The sequence below is a fragment of the Periplaneta americana genome, chromosome 3, assembly GCF_040183065.1.
Source record: "Periplaneta americana isolate PAMFEO1 chromosome 3, P.americana_PAMFEO1_priV1, whole genome shotgun sequence".
Taxonomy (NCBI): domain Eukaryota; kingdom Metazoa; phylum Arthropoda; class Insecta; order Blattodea; family Blattidae; genus Periplaneta; species Periplaneta americana.
The window spans coordinates 66,895,415-66,914,901 of record NC_091119.1 but is presented as its reverse complement, the minus strand read 5'-3'; the positions used below and the strand labels follow the sequence as shown (position 1 = coordinate 66,914,901).

Genomic DNA, 19,487 nt, shown 5'->3' with positions numbered 1-19,487 from the left:
GTGACATGTTCAATGGATACTTCAAATAAATAACCCTGGTCAACAGTGATTTTGTTAAATGTACAATTTCTGTTGTTTCTTATGTAATTTCATCTGCTGAATTCAAAAATGAAATCAGGATTTGTCTATCACCCACCATTTTTTGTAATTTCAGAAATTCTTATTTATTTTATTTTTATTGCTATATACAGTCCTTAACAAGCTAATGGGAAGAAAATGTTTCAAATGTTTCATTTTATTGCTTTAACACTTGACCTATAACTTTAAGTTATTGTTGTCTGTGAAGTCAGAATATAAAAATGAATTTTATTCCTCATTAGACTGTGAGAATAAGATTAATTCTCAGTTGAGTTGGAACTTACATTCATGAAACAAGTTTCATAACCTGATTTTTCTTTGTCCTAATTTTAAGTGTTTAAAAGTATCATATGTAGTGAAGCATACGAGTACCTTGAAATACTGTATAAATCACATAAACAATTTTTGAATTTAAATACTATTATAGTCACAATCATGCCATGGTATGAAAGAAAAATTTCGTCACCAAACATTGTAAGATGAAGAAAACAATTTTTGTTACGTTTGTGATTAGGTAACTTTGAATTTTACTACACTAGTTAAAAAAGCTTACGAATATTCTTTTGATTAAAAATAGATGAAGACAGGAACTGGGCCCCTGAAAACTGTTGTGTTCCATGTGATTCTATTAACTGGTCGGCTAAAAGGATCCCGTCATAGGCCTTTCCAGTTCGAATGATATGCCAGGAACCTAAGGATAATTCAACAGAATATTACCACAGTCTAGTACAGTGGTCGTCAGCACTCGCTGAAATGTGCAACGAATACGCGGTGCCGTCCCATGTACACCGTCGTGCAGCAGGGAGAGATAGAGAGCATACCCGCTAGCAGATACGCAGTGCACTATGGTGCGCTGCGTTTTCAGCGGGTAATAGATGCTAGCCCCAGCGTGCTCTGTGCTGACGACCCCTGGTCTAGTATATATAGTCACGAAGCTTAATACGTAGTAAATATGCATCCATAGATAGTTGCTAACAAGATGGTGGAATTGTGTACGAGCGGATGTGAATAGATCTGGAATAAGGAATTGGAGGGAGTTGACGATGGATAGAGAAGGATGGAAGAGAGCCATGGAGGAAGTTAAGGCTCACTTGGGCTGTAATACCAAATAAGAAGAAGAAGATAGTTGCTAACCACTATGATCGCTAATATCGCCTCATTACAGACAATGCGAAATAGTACCGGCACAGTTTATTGTTTCTAGCACCCTCACAACTCAAGCTTAGTACTGTACAGTATATACTAGACTGTGCTGTTATTTTCTAGGAACCACAGATCAGAAGATTACAAAGAACTTGTCAGCGAGCTGATTCAGAACTATAACGTGTTGGGGTGTCATATCTCTCAAAATAACTTCTTGAATTCTCATCTATTTTTTATTTCCTCAAAACCTTCGGGTAGGGAGCGACGAACATGGGGAGCTTTTTCATTAGGATTTTTCTGAAATGGAAAGGCGCTACCAGTAAAAATGGAGCCCAAGTATTCTGTCAGACTACTGCTGGACATTCAAAAGAGATGTTTCTCAAGCGAAATATAGCCTAAAATTTATTTCACACACATTTTAGGTACATAAATATGATTTTAAGTAGTCGAGGGCTGGGACAACAGCGTTCAGAAACACAACATCACACATCATGCATCAGTCTGGAAATTCATGGAATTTATCAAGAAAGACCAAAGGAATAGCTAATGAAATTATAATAATCCAATTGCTTGGCGGGCATTTGAATGTGCGACATCCTATTAAAAGATCGTGCCTACAAAATTTAAGTCGAGTAGAAGAGATTGTTCGGAATTAAAATCACTACAACGAAGAAGGCGACATCAGAACTTACCTCAAAGCTATTAGTTATCATCTGAAGCTGTATGAAGATGAACAGGCAGAAGAGATAGAGTGGGGAAATGAAGTAAATTTGTAGATGAACATAATGTATTGTACAATCATGTAGTGGACATAAAAATGTGTACATAAAATTTGTGTAATTGGACTAAAATAAAGTGAACATATACTGCATTGGACTTATATTTATGGACATAGTGTAATGGACTTCTATGTAATGGACATAATAAAATGGACATTAAAATTGTGGACATTATAAAAAGGACCTAACGTCTGTGTTTCTTTATATGTGCTGTAGAGTACATCTAACTTAATAATGTATGGAGGATCCTTTTTGGAATGGAAAAAAATAAATATAATTATATACGAAATTGTTTTAGAAACATGTGACCCTGGACCTATACATTTTGGAATTTAGAAGATATGAAAATCAAATAAAACGGTGGCAGGAGTCTTTTTAAGACATGAGAATATGCTGAATACTTCCAACTGGCGAAACTGCTTGATAAGGATGTGTCGGATGATTACTGCTACACAAGGATAACTGTGTTTTATATTCTTCTTCTAGTGTTATTATCCATACTGATCCGCGTTTCTCGTGCTAGGACGGACTATCAGGTCCCAGACGACCTCGCGTGGGGCTCGCTGATGGAGAACGACTCGTGGAATGGTATGATAGGCTTGATAGTGAGGAATGAAGTTCACATAGCCGTGTCGGAGTTCACAATGACGGCGCTGCGGGCCACCGTCGTGGACTTCTCGGTGCCCCTCATCAACACCAAGTAAGTAGCTGGGTGCATAGGGCTGACTAATGATCTTATATTATAACACTTATTATTTATTTACTTATTGTTTACTTATATTTAATGTACTGTACAAGAAAAGTACAATGGGATAATTATTAAAATAATGGCAATTAAATAAAATGAGAGATGAAATGGAAGAATGGAATCATATAAATAGTATTACAAAGATAGGCCTATTTGTCGCACCAAGTACTACAGCTATGTATGATAAAGAAGTTGTATTATATAAAACTGCAAGAAACAGTGATGGGCATACTGTGCCCATCATTATACATTTCTACACTTTTCCACTTGTACACTTCTGATACACTTCAGAAGGTGATTGTCTAAATGTAAGGAATTCATAACGAAATATATTTTTTTTGTCTAATGGTGGCTAATTGACTGTCATTCAGCCATATGAAGCGAGTTGTGTATACCAATTTATCAACACAATCATTGCCCAAAATGTGTCATAGGAGGCTATATGCGATTTTTAGTACATAGTGATGGGCATGGGTCATTAAGACACTAAAATGCGTTATTTCAACATTAAAACCACTTAAATCTACTGAGATACACTCAATGGAGTTAATAATCAAGCTTTGAATACAATACAAAAAACAACGAAACCTCCAAACACTATTTACAACAGCAGTGAACACTAAAAAATTATTAATTTTAACCGACGACAAACATGAACATGTACATGGGGACAATGTATTTTAAACTGAAGCATCCCTCACGCTCTCAGGACATAACCTGTGCGCGGGAATGTAAGCCAAAAGTACTGCGAATCGTATAGAACAAAAAATAATTGAATTCTAAGCCTCAAATCCTTATTAAAACTATAAATAATTTAATGTGCCCATTACTGTAGGGGTGCCCATCATAGGTGCCAGTACCCTAAACAAGATGAGAATATTATAATACATATCTAAACAAAAGGCATAAATTAATAACTGACATAAAACTCAAAAAGTATATACTATACATTAAATGGATCCAAGTTCAATCCATGAAAATTAGCATATTTTATACATCTGCAGACCGGAAAGAGAGATTTAGAATTTCTATTATAAAAAAAAATATGAAATCTTAAACCCCTAGCAGGAATACGAAGATTGATATTGTTTATGAATGATTCACAATCAATATCATCCTTAATGACTTTACAAAAAAATAAATAATCATTATCTTGACGTCTGGTAAATAAACTACAGCAATTAGAATATTTGCAGTTAATCTCATGTTTATAATCAGAATTAGGTAAAAATCTATAAAAATACAACAAAATAAATTTTCTTTGAATATTCTCCAAAAGTTTAGCTGAGTCAGTGGAAGTAATGGAGTTCCATACAACAGATGCATATTCCAGCTTGGATCTAACCAATGCATAGTGTAAAATTAATAGACACACAGGAGTAGATTAAAGAATAAGTTATAGATCTAATTACACCAAGCATTCTTAATGAATGGGTATAAATATATTGCACATGATCATGGAAATATAGTTTGGAATCAAGTAAGACACCAAGATCTCTAATACTATCTTTCTTAGTAATTATGACATTACTAAGAGAATAATCAAATTTTAGAGAAGTAGTTTTCTGCGAGAAGGAAATGACAAAGTTTTGGATTGATTAATTTTCATTCCATTTTCAAGTGACCATCATGAAATTGAATTAATGTCATTTTGTAGAATTTGACAATCAGTCACACTCTTAATTTTACGAAAGATTTTGAGGTCATCCGCAAATAAAAGGCAGCTAGAACTTATTCTTTTACTTATATCATTTATAAATAACAAAATTAAGGGAGGTCAATAATAATAATAATAATAATAATAATAATAATAATAATAATAATAATAATAATAATAATAATAATAATAATAATAATAATAATAATAAGCAATAGTAACGCCACCACTATCAACATCTTCAAGCCACTATCACTGCTATCATCGCCATCCTCATTATTAATATCAAGGTCGTATTCATTAACATAACCAATATTATCATCATTATGTACAGCTTCATCGTTATGTTCATTGCTTAGATCATCGTTATGATAATAAACAGTAACAGCAATAGCAGCACTAGTGACAAGGAAAGGGATTTCTATGTGTCATGTGTAGGGATGGAACTTCGTACACCGAACCAATAAAGTTAACTACGTCACGTGTTATACAAGTCACATTGTTTACATGAACTCAGGGTAGTACAGGTTACTGCACAACGGTCCAGCTCATGGACTGTTTCCTTACTGCACCGCACTGGGCTTCACGCGAGACGCACGGAACAAACTCGTGACATCACCGCACTGCCCGAGCGGGCTGCTTGCGTAACGGTTTTGTGGGTGGACTGGTGTCAAGACATAGAGATCAAGTCTCCTCTTCTATCATTTATTAATTGAGTTTGCGCGAGCTTGTGCTTGCGTGTGCGGTTCGATCAACGATCAGCTACTGTTTTAAACGTTTTTGTTTTAGTTTTTGATTTCTGTTTTTCGAGATGAGTCGAAATAATTGTTCATCATAAAGAAAATACAGCCTCTGTGATGAATGTTTTCCGGGCTGAAATGCCATGATCTACTGGTAGACTAGTAGAGTGGTAGACTACAGCATCTCAGCCCGGAAAACCTTCATCACAGACACCGGCCGTGGAAGCACACGTTTCAAAATACAGTCTCTCTAGAGAAAAAATAGTGAAGAATAAAATCGCTGTTAGAGTTTAAAACAGTAGAGTCGGATGGAAATTAAAAAAAATGCCACTGGGACAGTTTTTAAATTTGGGTTCGACAGCAATGGAAAATAATTTAATTTTGTATGTTGTCCAGTATGCGGGGAACTGTATGCTCATGCCAAGCGAAAACATAACCAATGCGAGCAAGCGGAAAAGCAGTAGAATGCAATCAGCTGGTGGGTTGATGTCAGTGCAGTGCTGAGCAGTGCAGTGGGGTATGGTGGGCTTCGAAGCCCAGTGCGATGGGCTGGGAAGCGGCCGCGTCAAGCAGTGTTGGTCTTGGGTGAGCTGGGCTGCTGACGTGTGCGGACTGGCAGTGCTGAGCTGTGGGCTACCGTGCATTACTCTGGTACAGGATATTCTACAGAACACTGCTATGCTTGAATCAATATAATGCTCCGTATAGTTGGGCGACTAAAACAAATAGATTACCGGTATAACGAAAGAAAGGAATTTACCCATAGAGACTACAAGTTTAGGTAGGTATACATAGTGTTCTTTATTGAAAGAGAGAGTGAGCGTAGCTAGCAATGCAGGTGCATGTTAGGGAGCTCTGGCGTGGTATAAGCAGAGTAAGATTGTAGCTTTATGTGGTTAACCAATAAACGAATCGCAGTGCATTGTAAACAAACCAATTGTCGGAGCACAACGCTGAATCCTACGCACGAGAAATATATTCCAATTCAATTGCTGCGATAGAAAACACATTTCAGTTGTAACCTGGCTATACCTCAGGCTTCACGTTATTCATGACTAAGGCCGTGAAATCGGTAAATTTGTATTAGTTTCAGGTCGATTGAAGGTGTTTCAAGTACAGGCAGCGGAAGCGGATTTCACACACCCCTAAAGGTACGCTTTCCTCGGTGCGACTATTGCGATGATCGTTCAACGATGATCGTGCAACGATAATCGTTTAGCACTATTTCTTTGTACTTTCTATGGAGCTGTTTTCCTCCGAGCGACTGCCGCGACTCTAGAAAATACAAAGAAATAGTGCTCAACGATTATCGTTGCACGATCATCGTTGAACGATCATCGCAATAGTCGCACCGAGGGAAAACGTACCTTAAGCAAGCGCTTTCCGTGTTTTGTATACGATTATTGCGTATTATAAAATCAAGACAATACAATTATTGTATATAAGGGTAAAAGCTGGTTCACAATAAACCGGAAACGGAAACGACAACAAAAACAAGAACGGAAATAATGTTAAAATGAATGTATTTAAATGTGAGCATTCACAATAGTTAATTGTGAATACTCACATTTAAATACATTTACTTTAACGATATTTCCATTCTCGTTCTCATTGTCGCTTTTGTTCCCGGTTTATTGTGAACCAACCTTAAAAGGAGTCATACAGAAGTTTGACGGAAACGATGCAGCTTCCATAAGTAATGCCCAAACTCTTCTTGGTGACCCAAATATTAAAGAACAGTGTGAATATATTTAATCTAATTTTGGATTTATCCCTTCTACAATCGAATGTCTCGAAAAGACTGGCGTGAAATTGATGGAGCAAGTTTCGATAGTAAATAATCTCATCTCAAAAGTGAATAATCTGCAAGATGATATAACCAAAAAGTTCTGTGCGAAAATGAACACATAATACAAAAAAACGGTGGTTTCAATTCATTATGCAAAATTGCAAGAGTTTTGTAAGAAGACAAGTACGATTGCTATCAATTTAATGTAGAAATGGATGATGTGAAATATTTTACATATGCATCCTTGGTTTCAGCCGATGTAGAACGCAGTTTTTCCGCATACAAGGTTATTCTATCCGACACTCGGCGGTCATTTTCATTTGAAACTTTGGAAATGAATGTTGTTGTTACAGCAGCAACCAAAACCAGGCGAACAACATGCAAGAAAAGTAAGGTACGGAATAGATCTGATAAATAAATTAATGTAACAGTTAAATGTAGGGAAACAAAATTGTACGCCATATACGTTTTCGGCATTCTGAAACTCTAATGCAAAACTATAAATAAATAAATAAATAAATAAATAAATAAATATATATATATATATATATATATATATATATAAACTTATTTTCAGACTTATGTTTACCACATTTGTGACAATTTAATTTTGATTTCCAACAATTGTTCTCAACTCACCAGCATTTTAGACCCTTCCGATATTAACCCTTATATACAATGATTGTATTGTCTTGATTTTATAATACGCAATAATCGTACACAAAACACGGAACGTGCTTGCTTAGGCGTGTGTCAAATTCGCTTCCGCTGCTGTACTTGAAACACGTCGACTACATTCTGTCCTGGGCGTCGTGTGTTCACCTTCAATCTAATACAAATATACCGATGTCACGGCCCTATATGACATAACGACATTCTAAGCACAACTAACCTAATATCCTCACGTTGTGGTATAAATTCCTACCTTTAATTATAATACACATTTTACGAAAGCAACTTACCTCATTCTCTTCTTTGTAGAAAATGGTGATAGATTTTAAATAAAAGTGAATTGTGTACTTTAATGGCCGTGTGCACCATTCTCGATCATCTAGCCCGTTTATCAGCAATCACGGAAACATGGTTAATTCTTGACAATGATCAAGTTACAGATGCGGTGCACCGACATTTTCCCTCGATCAACTCAGTAGCGTCAGCTGACGGTACGCTCGCTTGAGAAGAATCATCTGAGGCTAGGTTACCGCGTATAAAACAGCGAACGAACGCACTCTTTTCAATTATCGCTTCGTTTTTGTTTGTCGGACTGTTTAAAACATCCTCGCAGTTTTCAAATAACAAGTTTCAATAATCATGGAAGAAAAAAGAAAATAGCACCGAACGTCTCACAGTTCGAAGTGGGAATTCTTTTAGAACTCGTCAGCAATTATGCCTCCATATTATAGAATAGAAGTACTGACTGAAGTTCTTTAAGAGAAAAGCAGGCTACCTGGTTGGATTTAACCTCACAATTCACATGAGTTATACGTGTTTACATACTTTCACATAATTTGTACCTAATTTATACAGTGGTCATTTCAAATTATTGATAATAATTGGGAAAATTTCAGTATACGGATACCTCACTGACAATTATCTTGAAATAGGCTACTAAAAAAAGCAGATTTGTATGTGTTTGTCGAATGCTCATCATTTTGCTTACGAAAAGACACATTTCAGTGCCAATAATTTATTTGGGGAAATTTCAGTACATGGATACCTCGCTAACAATTATTTAAAAAAAAAAAAAAAAAAAAAAAAAAAGCAATTCGTCTGTGTATGTCGAATACGCATATAATGCATACGAAAAGGAAGGTTTTAGTGCCAATTTATTTTGTGTGCACAAGGTTAGAATTTTGGAGTAAGTGGGAAAGGAAAGTATCCTTGTTCTGAAATTTATCCATTTATTTTCTGTTCACAAAGTTGGAATTTTGGAGTAAGAGGGAAAGGAAAGTATCCGTTCAATTTCTCTTAATTCAAGCGTAAATAGCCTAATTGTCCAAAACGTCATGTAGGTCATAATAGTTTCAAACGGCAAATCTATATCTAATAAGTGATAATCTCGCATTCTACAAAATGGTCATATAGTTTTACTATATTATTACCGGCATAGAATAACTACTTTATTATTATGTTAACAAAATTAGACAGTTAGGCCTAAATAATATTTTGTCCTCAAGTAAAGTCCCGATCTTCCAAAGCAGAAACATATATAAAACATTACCGGTAGTCTATTTTGAGAAAAAAAAAACGTTTTTATTATTCATTTACAAACTTACTCTTTCTACAATAACACCAATTCTGTTATTTCCGCAGTGATTTGCGTGTTCAAGATATATCATTTCATCTTCAATTCCATCAAGTAGGCAAATCGTGCCGCCATTTTGGTTTTCTCGACTTGACCATGTTCAATTCAAGATAATCGGTCTCACACCCGTGATCAAATTTGATCATCATTAACTCGCTTGTTTAATTTTGATCGAGATTGATACTCCGCCAATTGGCGTTGAAGATGGTCAAGTGCCGACTTAACAACCATGGTCAAATTTTAATCGAGAATAGTGCACACGGCATAAGTGTCACTAATTTTGTTGCAATGTATAACTGTGCACATTCGTAAATTGTCACATATAAACCTATTCGATTGTCACTGAAACAATGTTTGTACTAAGAAAATATTCTTTCGACATCACACAATGTTAGTGGTAGGAATTTGAAATGGTTTATAGGCCTATTTATTATAATGTTGTGTATTATCTCGTCTGATTTATGCAAATAAATTATCTTTAGGAAAATGTAAACTTTGCAACTAAAATTAAGGTTTTTGTTTCAGAAACTGTGTACTGATTCTGCAGGACAGCGGGGAAAATAACATGCTTTGGACCAGGTTCCTTGACGTATTCAGCTTCCGTCTGTGGGTTATGGTGCTGTTTGCTAATTTGGTTATGACCGTGTTCCTCAAGATGGTGAATCGCGTCAAACTGTGGTGCGCTGGGAGAATTCCAACAGAGTCTCCAGACGCCCATTTTGCCGTCTATGTTCTGGGAATGCTTTGTATGCAAGGTCAGAAGACTGCCTGTATGTTCAAGCAATATAATTAAAAGCTGGTTCACAATAAACCGGGAACGGAAACGAGAACGAGAACGGAAATAACGTTACAATAAATGTATCTAAATATAAGAATTCACAATAATTAATTGTGAATGCTCACATTTAAATACATTTATTTTCATAATATTTCCGTTCTCGTTATCGTTATTGTTTCCGTTCCCGGTTTATTGTGAACCAGCCTTAAGGATCACTACATAACAAGAGTAGGTGACACTTTTGAGACCAATTGATTATGGAGTTAGTGACAGCAAAAATAGCTTTTAGTTAAAGTATTTACTGCATATTAGCTAGGGGAAAAGCCCTAGAAAAACTTATCTTCATAGGATCAAGGATTGGTGGAGCGGAGAAAAACTCTCTTCGGCAGCGGGATTCGAACCCGGGTTTTCAGCTCTACGTGCTGACGCTCTATCCACTAAGCCATACCGGACTCCAATTGCGATACCGGATTGAATCCTCTCAGTTTAAACTCCACCTCTTCGTTTCCCTTTATTGGTCAACCCTCATGCACTGTGTCACAGATGTGTGACAGTAGCACAATGTCCAACACACTAATGTGCAGAGGTGCACTCATTACGAGTTACTAAGTGACGGGATTCGACGGAATGAGCGCCGTCTTAAATCACTAACAAGGGAAGGGGTTTCTCCTCGAACAGGAATTTTTGGTTAAAACTTTGTACAGACGCTTACTTCACAATGGTGATGAAGACCGTAAAAGCATTCATTTGTGTAACTCTCCGTTTGGTTCGTATTGGTCAATACACTTCTTTAAAATGTAGCCTACATGAGGATTCTCTACAAAATGCATGAAACAGCATGGAGCAGAGCAATAAGCACAACACAAAGAAACAACACCTGAACAATCTTCTGAACCACACTCCAGTGCTGAAAAATCAAATGCCACCTGAATTAAATTTTTGAAGTCCGAGACTTGTTCAAGATTCACGTAACCAGCTGACTGCCAGGAATACTGAAGCATTGGGCGGTATACTGGAGCAGACAAGTGGTTATGAACAACAGAGTGCATTTTCATTATAAACACTCGATTTCTCAAGTTAAGTTCTGGATTTTCAGCAAGAGTCCTTATGTAATCTGTTACCCTCCGAGCATATATTTTGTATTGTCTAAGGAAATAGACATCCAGGCTGGATGTATTTAATTTTTTAGGTGGAATGATCATACATTCCATATCCTAGCCTTGGAATGATTCATTTATTAATGTTGCGTCCTTGTGCGCATTCAATGACTCATACAACAATGTACACTTTTGATTAGCTGCAATATTTTCAGACAGAACGTTGGAGAAAAATGTTCTTAAATGAGTTTTAGACATTTTACCACTAGCACTAGCTTCTAGGTTAGGCTAGGCTTACGGGTAAGGTGTCCCATCCACTTAACTTGTGCAGTGCTGTCCCCACCCCTCAACTTGTACAGTGCTCTAACAGACAAACCACACATTACACAAACGAATGCTTTTGGGAGCTTTACAGAGATGTAAAGATGGGCCTGTAAACAAATTTTGGATACGAAATTCCTGTTCGAGCCGAAACCCTTCCCTTGTAAGTGATTATATACTTCGGTACATCGCAATAATATCATATGCGTAATATTTAATATTTTAATAAAATTATTATATTTCATACGCATCAATTGATAAATTGATCCAAAGACATCGAATATGAACAAAATCGATTTAGGAGAAAATCGCTGTACACAGACAGATAACAGACGGACAGATCAGTGATGCCGAAACGCATATTTCCATGAAAATACCGAAACCAATTTTTTTTCTATTGTTACAACACTTTATCTTATACTTCACATGAGAAAACAGGAAAGAAGTTGGAAGAATTGGGAGGCAATAGTGTTACAAAGTTAAAAATTTTAAAGGGCCTAACGCGAGACCAGTATGATAAATAGTTCAAACTTTTATTCAGAAATAATTATAGCCTTTCTTTAGAAGACTGCGCGCCTGAAAACACAGTGCAATTTATTGTTGATGTTCGCAGGTGTGAGCATGAAGACGCAGTTTTCTTCGCAAAGAATGTTGTACCTGATCGCTCAGTTGACGGCCGTCACTGTGTACACAGCTTACTCAGCCGTTCTGATCTCCTTCCTCACGATACAGAAAGCGGTTCTACCGTTCAACTCTCTGCGAGAGCTCATCGACATCGGCACGTACAAGCTGGGAGTGCTGGCAAACTCGGGACAACTCAATGCCTTCAACGTGAGTGCAGCCACTTGACTGTTCAGAACAGAGTAATTAGCGTTCAAGGTAGTACAAATACCTAAAATGCTATGAGGGAAGTCTTAACATTCAGGCAACTGAAACGGTTAGTAGCTCATTACAATCTGATGGCCTCTATGGTTCGGGCTTGAGCAGGAGATCTATGTTACTTATAAATTATTATAACCAACACTATCGAATAATTCGATAATTAAAAAGTATAGAATTTTTTTATAATTTAGAAACAGTCGAATGAAATAATTTGGCGCACAAAACAAATCAAAATGTAACTATAAGGAATGTCATACGTTTTGTAGTCTTCTCAACAATTCAGTTCCTTTGTCGTGTTTCGAATGACACTACCGTGTACAGTTTATTTTCTTAAATTTCTGTTCAAGAGTTATGTGCATAAAATGAGTAATTTAATATTTAACCAAAGGAGAAGAAAAAATTTCGTTTTCTGGATAGAACACAAATGACGTTCTTTATATGCCCAACTGCAAAAAATTGACTTCATTTATGTATACATTGTATACATGTAAGCAATATGAAGGCCTATATTGTACTATGTACTGTATGTATGTATGTATGTATGTATGTATGTATGTATGTATGTATGTATGTATGTATGTATGTATGTATGTATGTATGTATGTATGTATGTATGTATGAAACAACCCGCGTTATGTGACGCGTCGTTTGGGAGGTACGCGACATCGAAGAAAATCCAAGGTTTGGTGATATTTACAATTATGAAATTAAATTACTCATTTATTTCTTCAAATACCCTTGTAGACAGTTTACAGAATGTGTTCAAAATGTCTACCTGAACCTGATTACTTTCATTATTACACTGTTGTAGCAGTGATTGTTGGACTCTGTTGAATATTTCAGATCTATCATCAACAAAGTTTGCCGTAAACATATTGGCTGGAATTGTTGGTGATCATCTGCTGAGATTTATCATTTTGCCGCCTTGGATTGGGAGGGAGAGAAGGGACCTGATACGTGGCCAGCGCTATCACCCGACTTAAATCTCATATCTTTTTTTCTTTGAAAGCATGTGATGAGTGTTATGTATGCCACCCCAGTTGATATCAGAGAGGAATTGATTGTGCAAATATTCGCTTTTGATCAAATTCAACACCGACCTGTAATGTTCGGCAGTATCCAACAATCACTGCTAGGACTGTGAGAAATGAATGTAATAGGTTCAGGATAAATAAACAAATAAATAAATAAATAAATAAATAAATAAATAAATAAATAAATAAATAAATAAATAAATAAATAAATAAATAAATAAAGAACTAAGAAAAAAGAGAGAAAGAAATAAGAAACAAAGAGAAAAAGAAAGAAAAAAAATAAAAATAAAGAAATAAAAATGAAAGAAAGAAATAAGAAAGAAAGAAAAAAGAAAAGTATAAATAAATAAATAAAATAAAAAATAAGAAATAAAAAAGAAACAAATAAGCAATAAATAAATAAATAAATAAATAAAAATAAGAAATAAAGAAAGAAAGAAATAAGAAATAAAGAAAGAAAGAAATAAGAAAGAAAGAAAGAAAGAAAGAAATAAAAAAGAAATAAAGAAAGAAATAACTAAATAAATAAAGAGCTAAATAAATAAATAAGTAAATAAATAAATAAGTAAATAAATAAATAAAAAATAGACAAGCAGACTTTTAGAATCATAAGCAAATGAATAATAAATAAATCACTCTTTAAAACATGAAGTAAGAGTGAATAATTTGAAAAATGTGTTCGTAATAAATGGTGTAAAGGTCTTATCAATTACAATAATTTAAAAATTTTCATTTTCCCAGTAACGGACACATATTTTTAGTCTGTTATTTAGATACGCTGTATCAACTGGGTTGTTATATGCCGTCGATGGATTTGGTAATTACAAGATAGTATTTTGGTGAAATGAGATGGAGGTTTTGTCATGGATTACCTAAAATGAGCTTCATAGTTTGGGAATAACTCGGAATAAACCCAACAAAAACTAACCCAGGCGGGATTAGAACCCTACGCCCGAGTGTAGCCTAGGATCAGTTTACAACTCCTTACCCCTGAGTTAAGTTTTTTATTGCCCAAACATTTCCTTTAGTATTATTATTATTATTATTATTATTATTATTATTATTATTATTATTATTATTATTATTATTATTACTTACTTACTTACTTACTTACTTACTTACTTACTTACTTACTTACTTACTTACTTACTGGCTTTTAAGGAACCCGAAGGTTCATTGCCGCCCTCATGTAAGCCCGCCATCGGTCCCTATCCTGAGCAAGATTAATCCAGTCTCTATCATCATATCCCACCTCCCTCAAATCCATTTTAATATTATCCTCCGATCTACGTCTCGGCCTCCCCGAAGGTCTTTTTCCCTCCGGTCTCCCAACTAACACTCTATACGCATTTCTGGATTCGCCCATACGTGCTACATGCCCTGCCCATCTCAAACGTCTGAATTTAATGTTCCTAATTATGTCAGGTGAAGAATACAATGCGTGCAGTTCTGTGTTGTGTAACTTTCTCCATTCTCCTGTAACTTCATCCCTCTTAGCCCCAAATATTTTCCTAAGCACCTTATTCTCAAACACCCTTAACCTATGTTCCTCTCTCAGAGTGAGAGTCCAAGTTTGACAACCGTACAGAACAACGGTAATATAACTGTTTTATAAATTCTAACTTTAAGATTTTTTGACAGCAGACTAGATGATAAAAGCTTCTCAACCGAATAATAACACGCATTTCCCATGTTTATTCTGCGTTTAATTTCCTCCCGAGTGTCATTTATATTTGTTACTGTTGTTCCAAGATATTTGAATTTTTCCACCCCTTCGAAGGATAAATCTCCAATTTTTATATTTCCATTTCGTACAATATTCTGGTCACGAGACATAATCATATACTTTGTCTTTTCGGGATTTACTTCGAAACCGATCGTTTCACTTGCTTCAAGTAAAATTTCCGTGTTTTCCTTAATCGTTTGTGGATTTTCTCCTAACATATTCACGTCATCTGCATAGACAAGATGCTGGTGTAACCTGTTCAATTCCAAACCCTGCCTGTTATCCTGAACTTTCCTAATGGCATATTCTAAAGCGAAGTTAAAAAGTAAAGGTGATAGTGCATCTCCCTGCTTTAGCCCGCAGTGAATTGGAAAAGCATCAGATAGAAACTGACCTATACGGACTGTGCTGTTATTATTACTAGATGTAATACAACGTCAATAAATTCCACAGACGGCTACCGATCCGCTGATGAAAGAGGTGTACACGAAGCTGATCGCGCTGGAGAAGGACACGCTGCCTCCGACCATCGAGGCAGGCATGCAGCGAATCTGCGACAGGCCCAAGTACGCATTCATGACGTCGCTGGATGTAGTCCTGGGGCTGCTAGACACCATCACCTGCAAGTTGACCAGTGTGCTGGGAGCTTCCATCCCGGAAAGCCTGGCCATGTCCATCCAACAACGAAGTCCTTACCGGGCACTCTTCAACTACAAGTGAGTGCTTTCACTACAAGAAAATGCTGCAGCTCTTTAAAATTTGCACTATACTCGACTAATAACACGGTCATCGAAGATCGTCGTAGCTACCGGCGTAGCTCAGTCGGCTGAGGTGCTTGCCCGCCGATCCGGAGTTGCGCTCGGGCATGGGTTCGATTCCCGCTTGAGCTGATTACCTGGTTCGGTTTTTTCCGAGGTTTTCCCCAACCGTAAGGCGAATGTCAGGTAAACTATGGCGAATCCTCAGCCTCATCTCGCCACATAGTATCTTGCTATCACCAATCCCATCTACGGTGAATTACCTAGTAGTTGATACAGAGTCGTTAAATAACCAAGTAAAAAAAAAGATCGTCGTACGGAATGATCCATATGAACCTCTATCATTTTAATGATTTATTATTTCTCTTTTGGGAGTTAGTGTAAACTTGAATTGAATATTATGATCTCTGTGGTCCTGGAAAAATTTATATTGGTACTCTTGACATAATTGTCGTCCATTGTTGATATTGATACTGGCTATTATTGCAGAACTTTTATGTAGATATTACTTTGCCTTAGTGTTTTTTATTTGACTTGTCCACGCCTGTGGAATAACGGTTAGTGCGTCTGGCCGCGAAACCAGGTGTCCCGGGTTCGATTCCCGGTCGGGGCAAGTTACCTGGTTGAGGTTTTTACCGGGGTTTTCCCTCAACCCGATATAAGCAAATGCTGGGTAACTATTGCTGCTGGACTCAGGACTCATTTCACCGGTATTATTTTTATTTTTTTTTATTGGGTTATTTTGCAACGCTTTATCAACATCTTAGGTTATTTAGCGTCTGAATGAGATGAAGGTGATAACGCCAGTGAAATGAGTCCGGAGTCCAGCACCGAAAGTTACTTAGTATGTGCTCATATTGGGTTGAGGGAAAACCCCGGAAAAAACCCTCAACCAGGTAACTTTCCCCTACCGGGAATCGAACCCGGGCCACCTGACACCGGTATTATCACCTTCATCTCATTCAGACGCTAAATAACCTAAGATGTTGATAAAGCGTCGTAAAATAACCTGCTAAAAATTTATTTGACTTTATTGTAATTTTAATCTATCTATCTATCTATCTATCTATCTATCTATCTATCTATCTATCTATCTATCTATCTATCTATCTATCTATCTATCTATCTATCTATCTATCTGTCTGTCTGTCTGTCTGTCTGTCTGTCTGTCTGTCTGTCTGTCTGTCTGTCTGTCTGTCTATCTATATCTCTATCTCTCTATATCTATATCTATATACAATCAGCGGCGGATTTTCAGGGGAGGCAAGGGCGGCCGTGTCTCCCGTAATATTTTCCCAGAATACATTATGACAGTATTAATTCCAGCTGAATTAAGATCAATAAGTTATAGCAAATGACGGACTTCTTCCTTTTAAATTAATTTTACTATTCACTATTACTAAGATGTAAGTTACGTCAATTTGACCACATCCAGTTGGTGATACACGCTAGCTATAGATAATTACAAATAATTCCAACCGAAAAATAACAGCGCTGTAACCTGTATAGTGGACATCTAGCAGCCTGCAGTGTCTATGAGAGAGGAGGCAGCTACATCACGCTGCTCTCCGGTAACCATAACAAGAACAGTTCAACCAGTAAGATAGCTGGTTAGCGGAGTGTTTAAACTTAACTAGAACGCGCGAGGGGAGCCGATTTGGAGACGTCCTACCCATCGCTGACAACTGTACTGCTATTATAGCTGCTAGTCACGGCTGCTTTCGAACAGTATTGGCAAGCGCTCTCTCTCTCTCTCTCTCTCTCTCTCTCTCTCTCTCTCTCTCTCTCTCTTCTTGGTTTTAGAAAACTGAGTCAAGTGTTGTTAGTTTTTTCTCCCTGCGTAAAAATTTTCTTTTATATTCGTAGATTTTTCTCTTGTTTGCGGGTGTTCCTATTATTTTTTCTTATATGTTACGAGATATATTTATTTATACAGTATATTAAATATATCGAGAGTTTAGAAACAAGTGCAGATTTGTCTCTAGCTGTTTTAGTAGCAGCTATTCAGTATGTTGTGACCTAATTGATCGGTTTACGAAGGAAGAGGATCGTCGAGTGAATTTGCTGTACAAGTAGGCTATGTAATTTTGTTGCTATCTCGTTACTCTCGAAATATTGCTTTTCTTACTCATTTTATGTAGCAACGAGTAACATTCTTAAATTTAATATGACCTAAAAAGACATAATGCATAGATTAGGACTTAAAATGCCTAAAGAGACCTAATTCATATCAGGAACACTACTTAAATGAGTGGTTTGATGGTGTAATAATTTAATAAAGATGCAGTGTTGTAGATATAATAGGCTATTAATGTGTAATAATATTGGTAAATAGTTCCATAAAACATTGCATCATCACGTCAGTCATCAGGCCCCTTTTTAGATTTATAATCTTATACCTATAATAACGGATATTAGAATGTAACTGTGAGTATGGTAATATATTAACAGAATGTTATTTTTTTCCCCCCGTAAAATCATACAAATTCTTAAACATAAGATTTAAAATCCTAAAAAATCCTAAAACACAGATTGGAAAACCTAATTTTAGTTTCTTAAAACCTTTAAGAATGCATAATTCAATGATGAGGTAGTGTTCCAATGAGGAGAAATTGAAACGGTGAATAATGAAGAGTATCGGATAGTGTTATGACGTGGTATACTCAATATGCCAGTGATCTGAGATGGGTATTCACTGGTTTCGAATATTTAATTTATATATACCTAAACTGCCGTGGTTTTAAAGATTGACGTTCGTACATTGTCCATGCATTTCACTGACACTCTTTGTAATAATATTCTTGTGTGATGCAGTCTGAACGAACTGTTTCGCAACGGGATACTGAAGGAGCTGCGGGCAAAGGAATGGCCCACCGAGTTGCCAGGCGGCAGCATCCCTTGGACATCTGTGAGCTTTAAAGATGTCTATCCTATCGTTATCATTCTAGGAACTGGAACGGTTGCTGCAATCTTTCTTCTGTTTTTAGAGATGCTAATCAGATATTCACAACGTAGAACGTACAACAATATACAAACGGCAAGTCACTATATCAAATTATACAACAGAGGTCACACTTTAAAGAATATTCACAAATAAATGTGATAGAAATATGTATATTCAAGTAATGTATCAATTATATTTGTTAATAAAATGTTTTTACATTGTCATCCATTAAAGCACCTCTTATATTCTAGCAAGCCTTACCGCCTTGTAATATATGCTGGCTTCGGAAGTTCGCTTTGCCGGGAAGTACTTACCATTGACAACATTGCGTTGTTCATGTCAACCACTGACGAATGAAACACCCACTGCTGTTGTAAGTTAATGAAAACAAAAGCTATTTATTAAATTTATTATATACTTATTTAATAATTCACTAGGCATATTGAAATATAAAAATGAATTGTAAAAGCTATTTAGGAACATACGATGTAAGAGTAATGGAACGGAGAAAAATTCTCTCCGGCGCCGGGATTTGAAACCGGGTTTTCAGCGCTACGTGCTGATGCTTTATCCACTAAGCCACACCGGATACCACCCCGGCGTCGGACAGAATCGTCTCAGATTAAGCTCCAAATCTTGGGTTCCCTCTAGTGGCCGCTCTCTGCACCACGTCATAGATGTCTATGAACGTAGGACCGAAGTCCACAC

At 36.4% G+C, this 19,487-nt stretch overlaps 1 protein-coding gene across 1 annotated transcript in view; it reads left to right on the top strand.

Annotated features, from left to right (window-relative positions):
* LOC138697031 (probable glutamate receptor) overlaps positions 1 to 19,006 on the top strand; it is a 52,380-nt gene extending 33,374 nt beyond the window's left edge. The window contains exons 5-9 of the mRNA XM_069822623.1: positions 2,524 to 2,700; positions 9,765 to 9,994; positions 12,049 to 12,266; positions 15,531 to 15,793; positions 18,650 to 19,006. Of these exons, the coding sequence (XP_069678724.1) occupies positions 2,524 to 2,700; positions 9,765 to 9,994; positions 12,049 to 12,266; positions 15,531 to 15,793; positions 18,650 to 18,932 (1,171 nt within the window). The 3' untranslated portion in view covers positions 18,933 to 19,006. The remainder of the gene's footprint in view (positions 1 to 2,523; positions 2,701 to 9,764; positions 9,995 to 12,048; positions 12,267 to 15,530; positions 15,794 to 18,649) is intronic.
* The last annotated feature ends 481 nt before the right edge of the window (positions 19,007 to 19,487 follow it).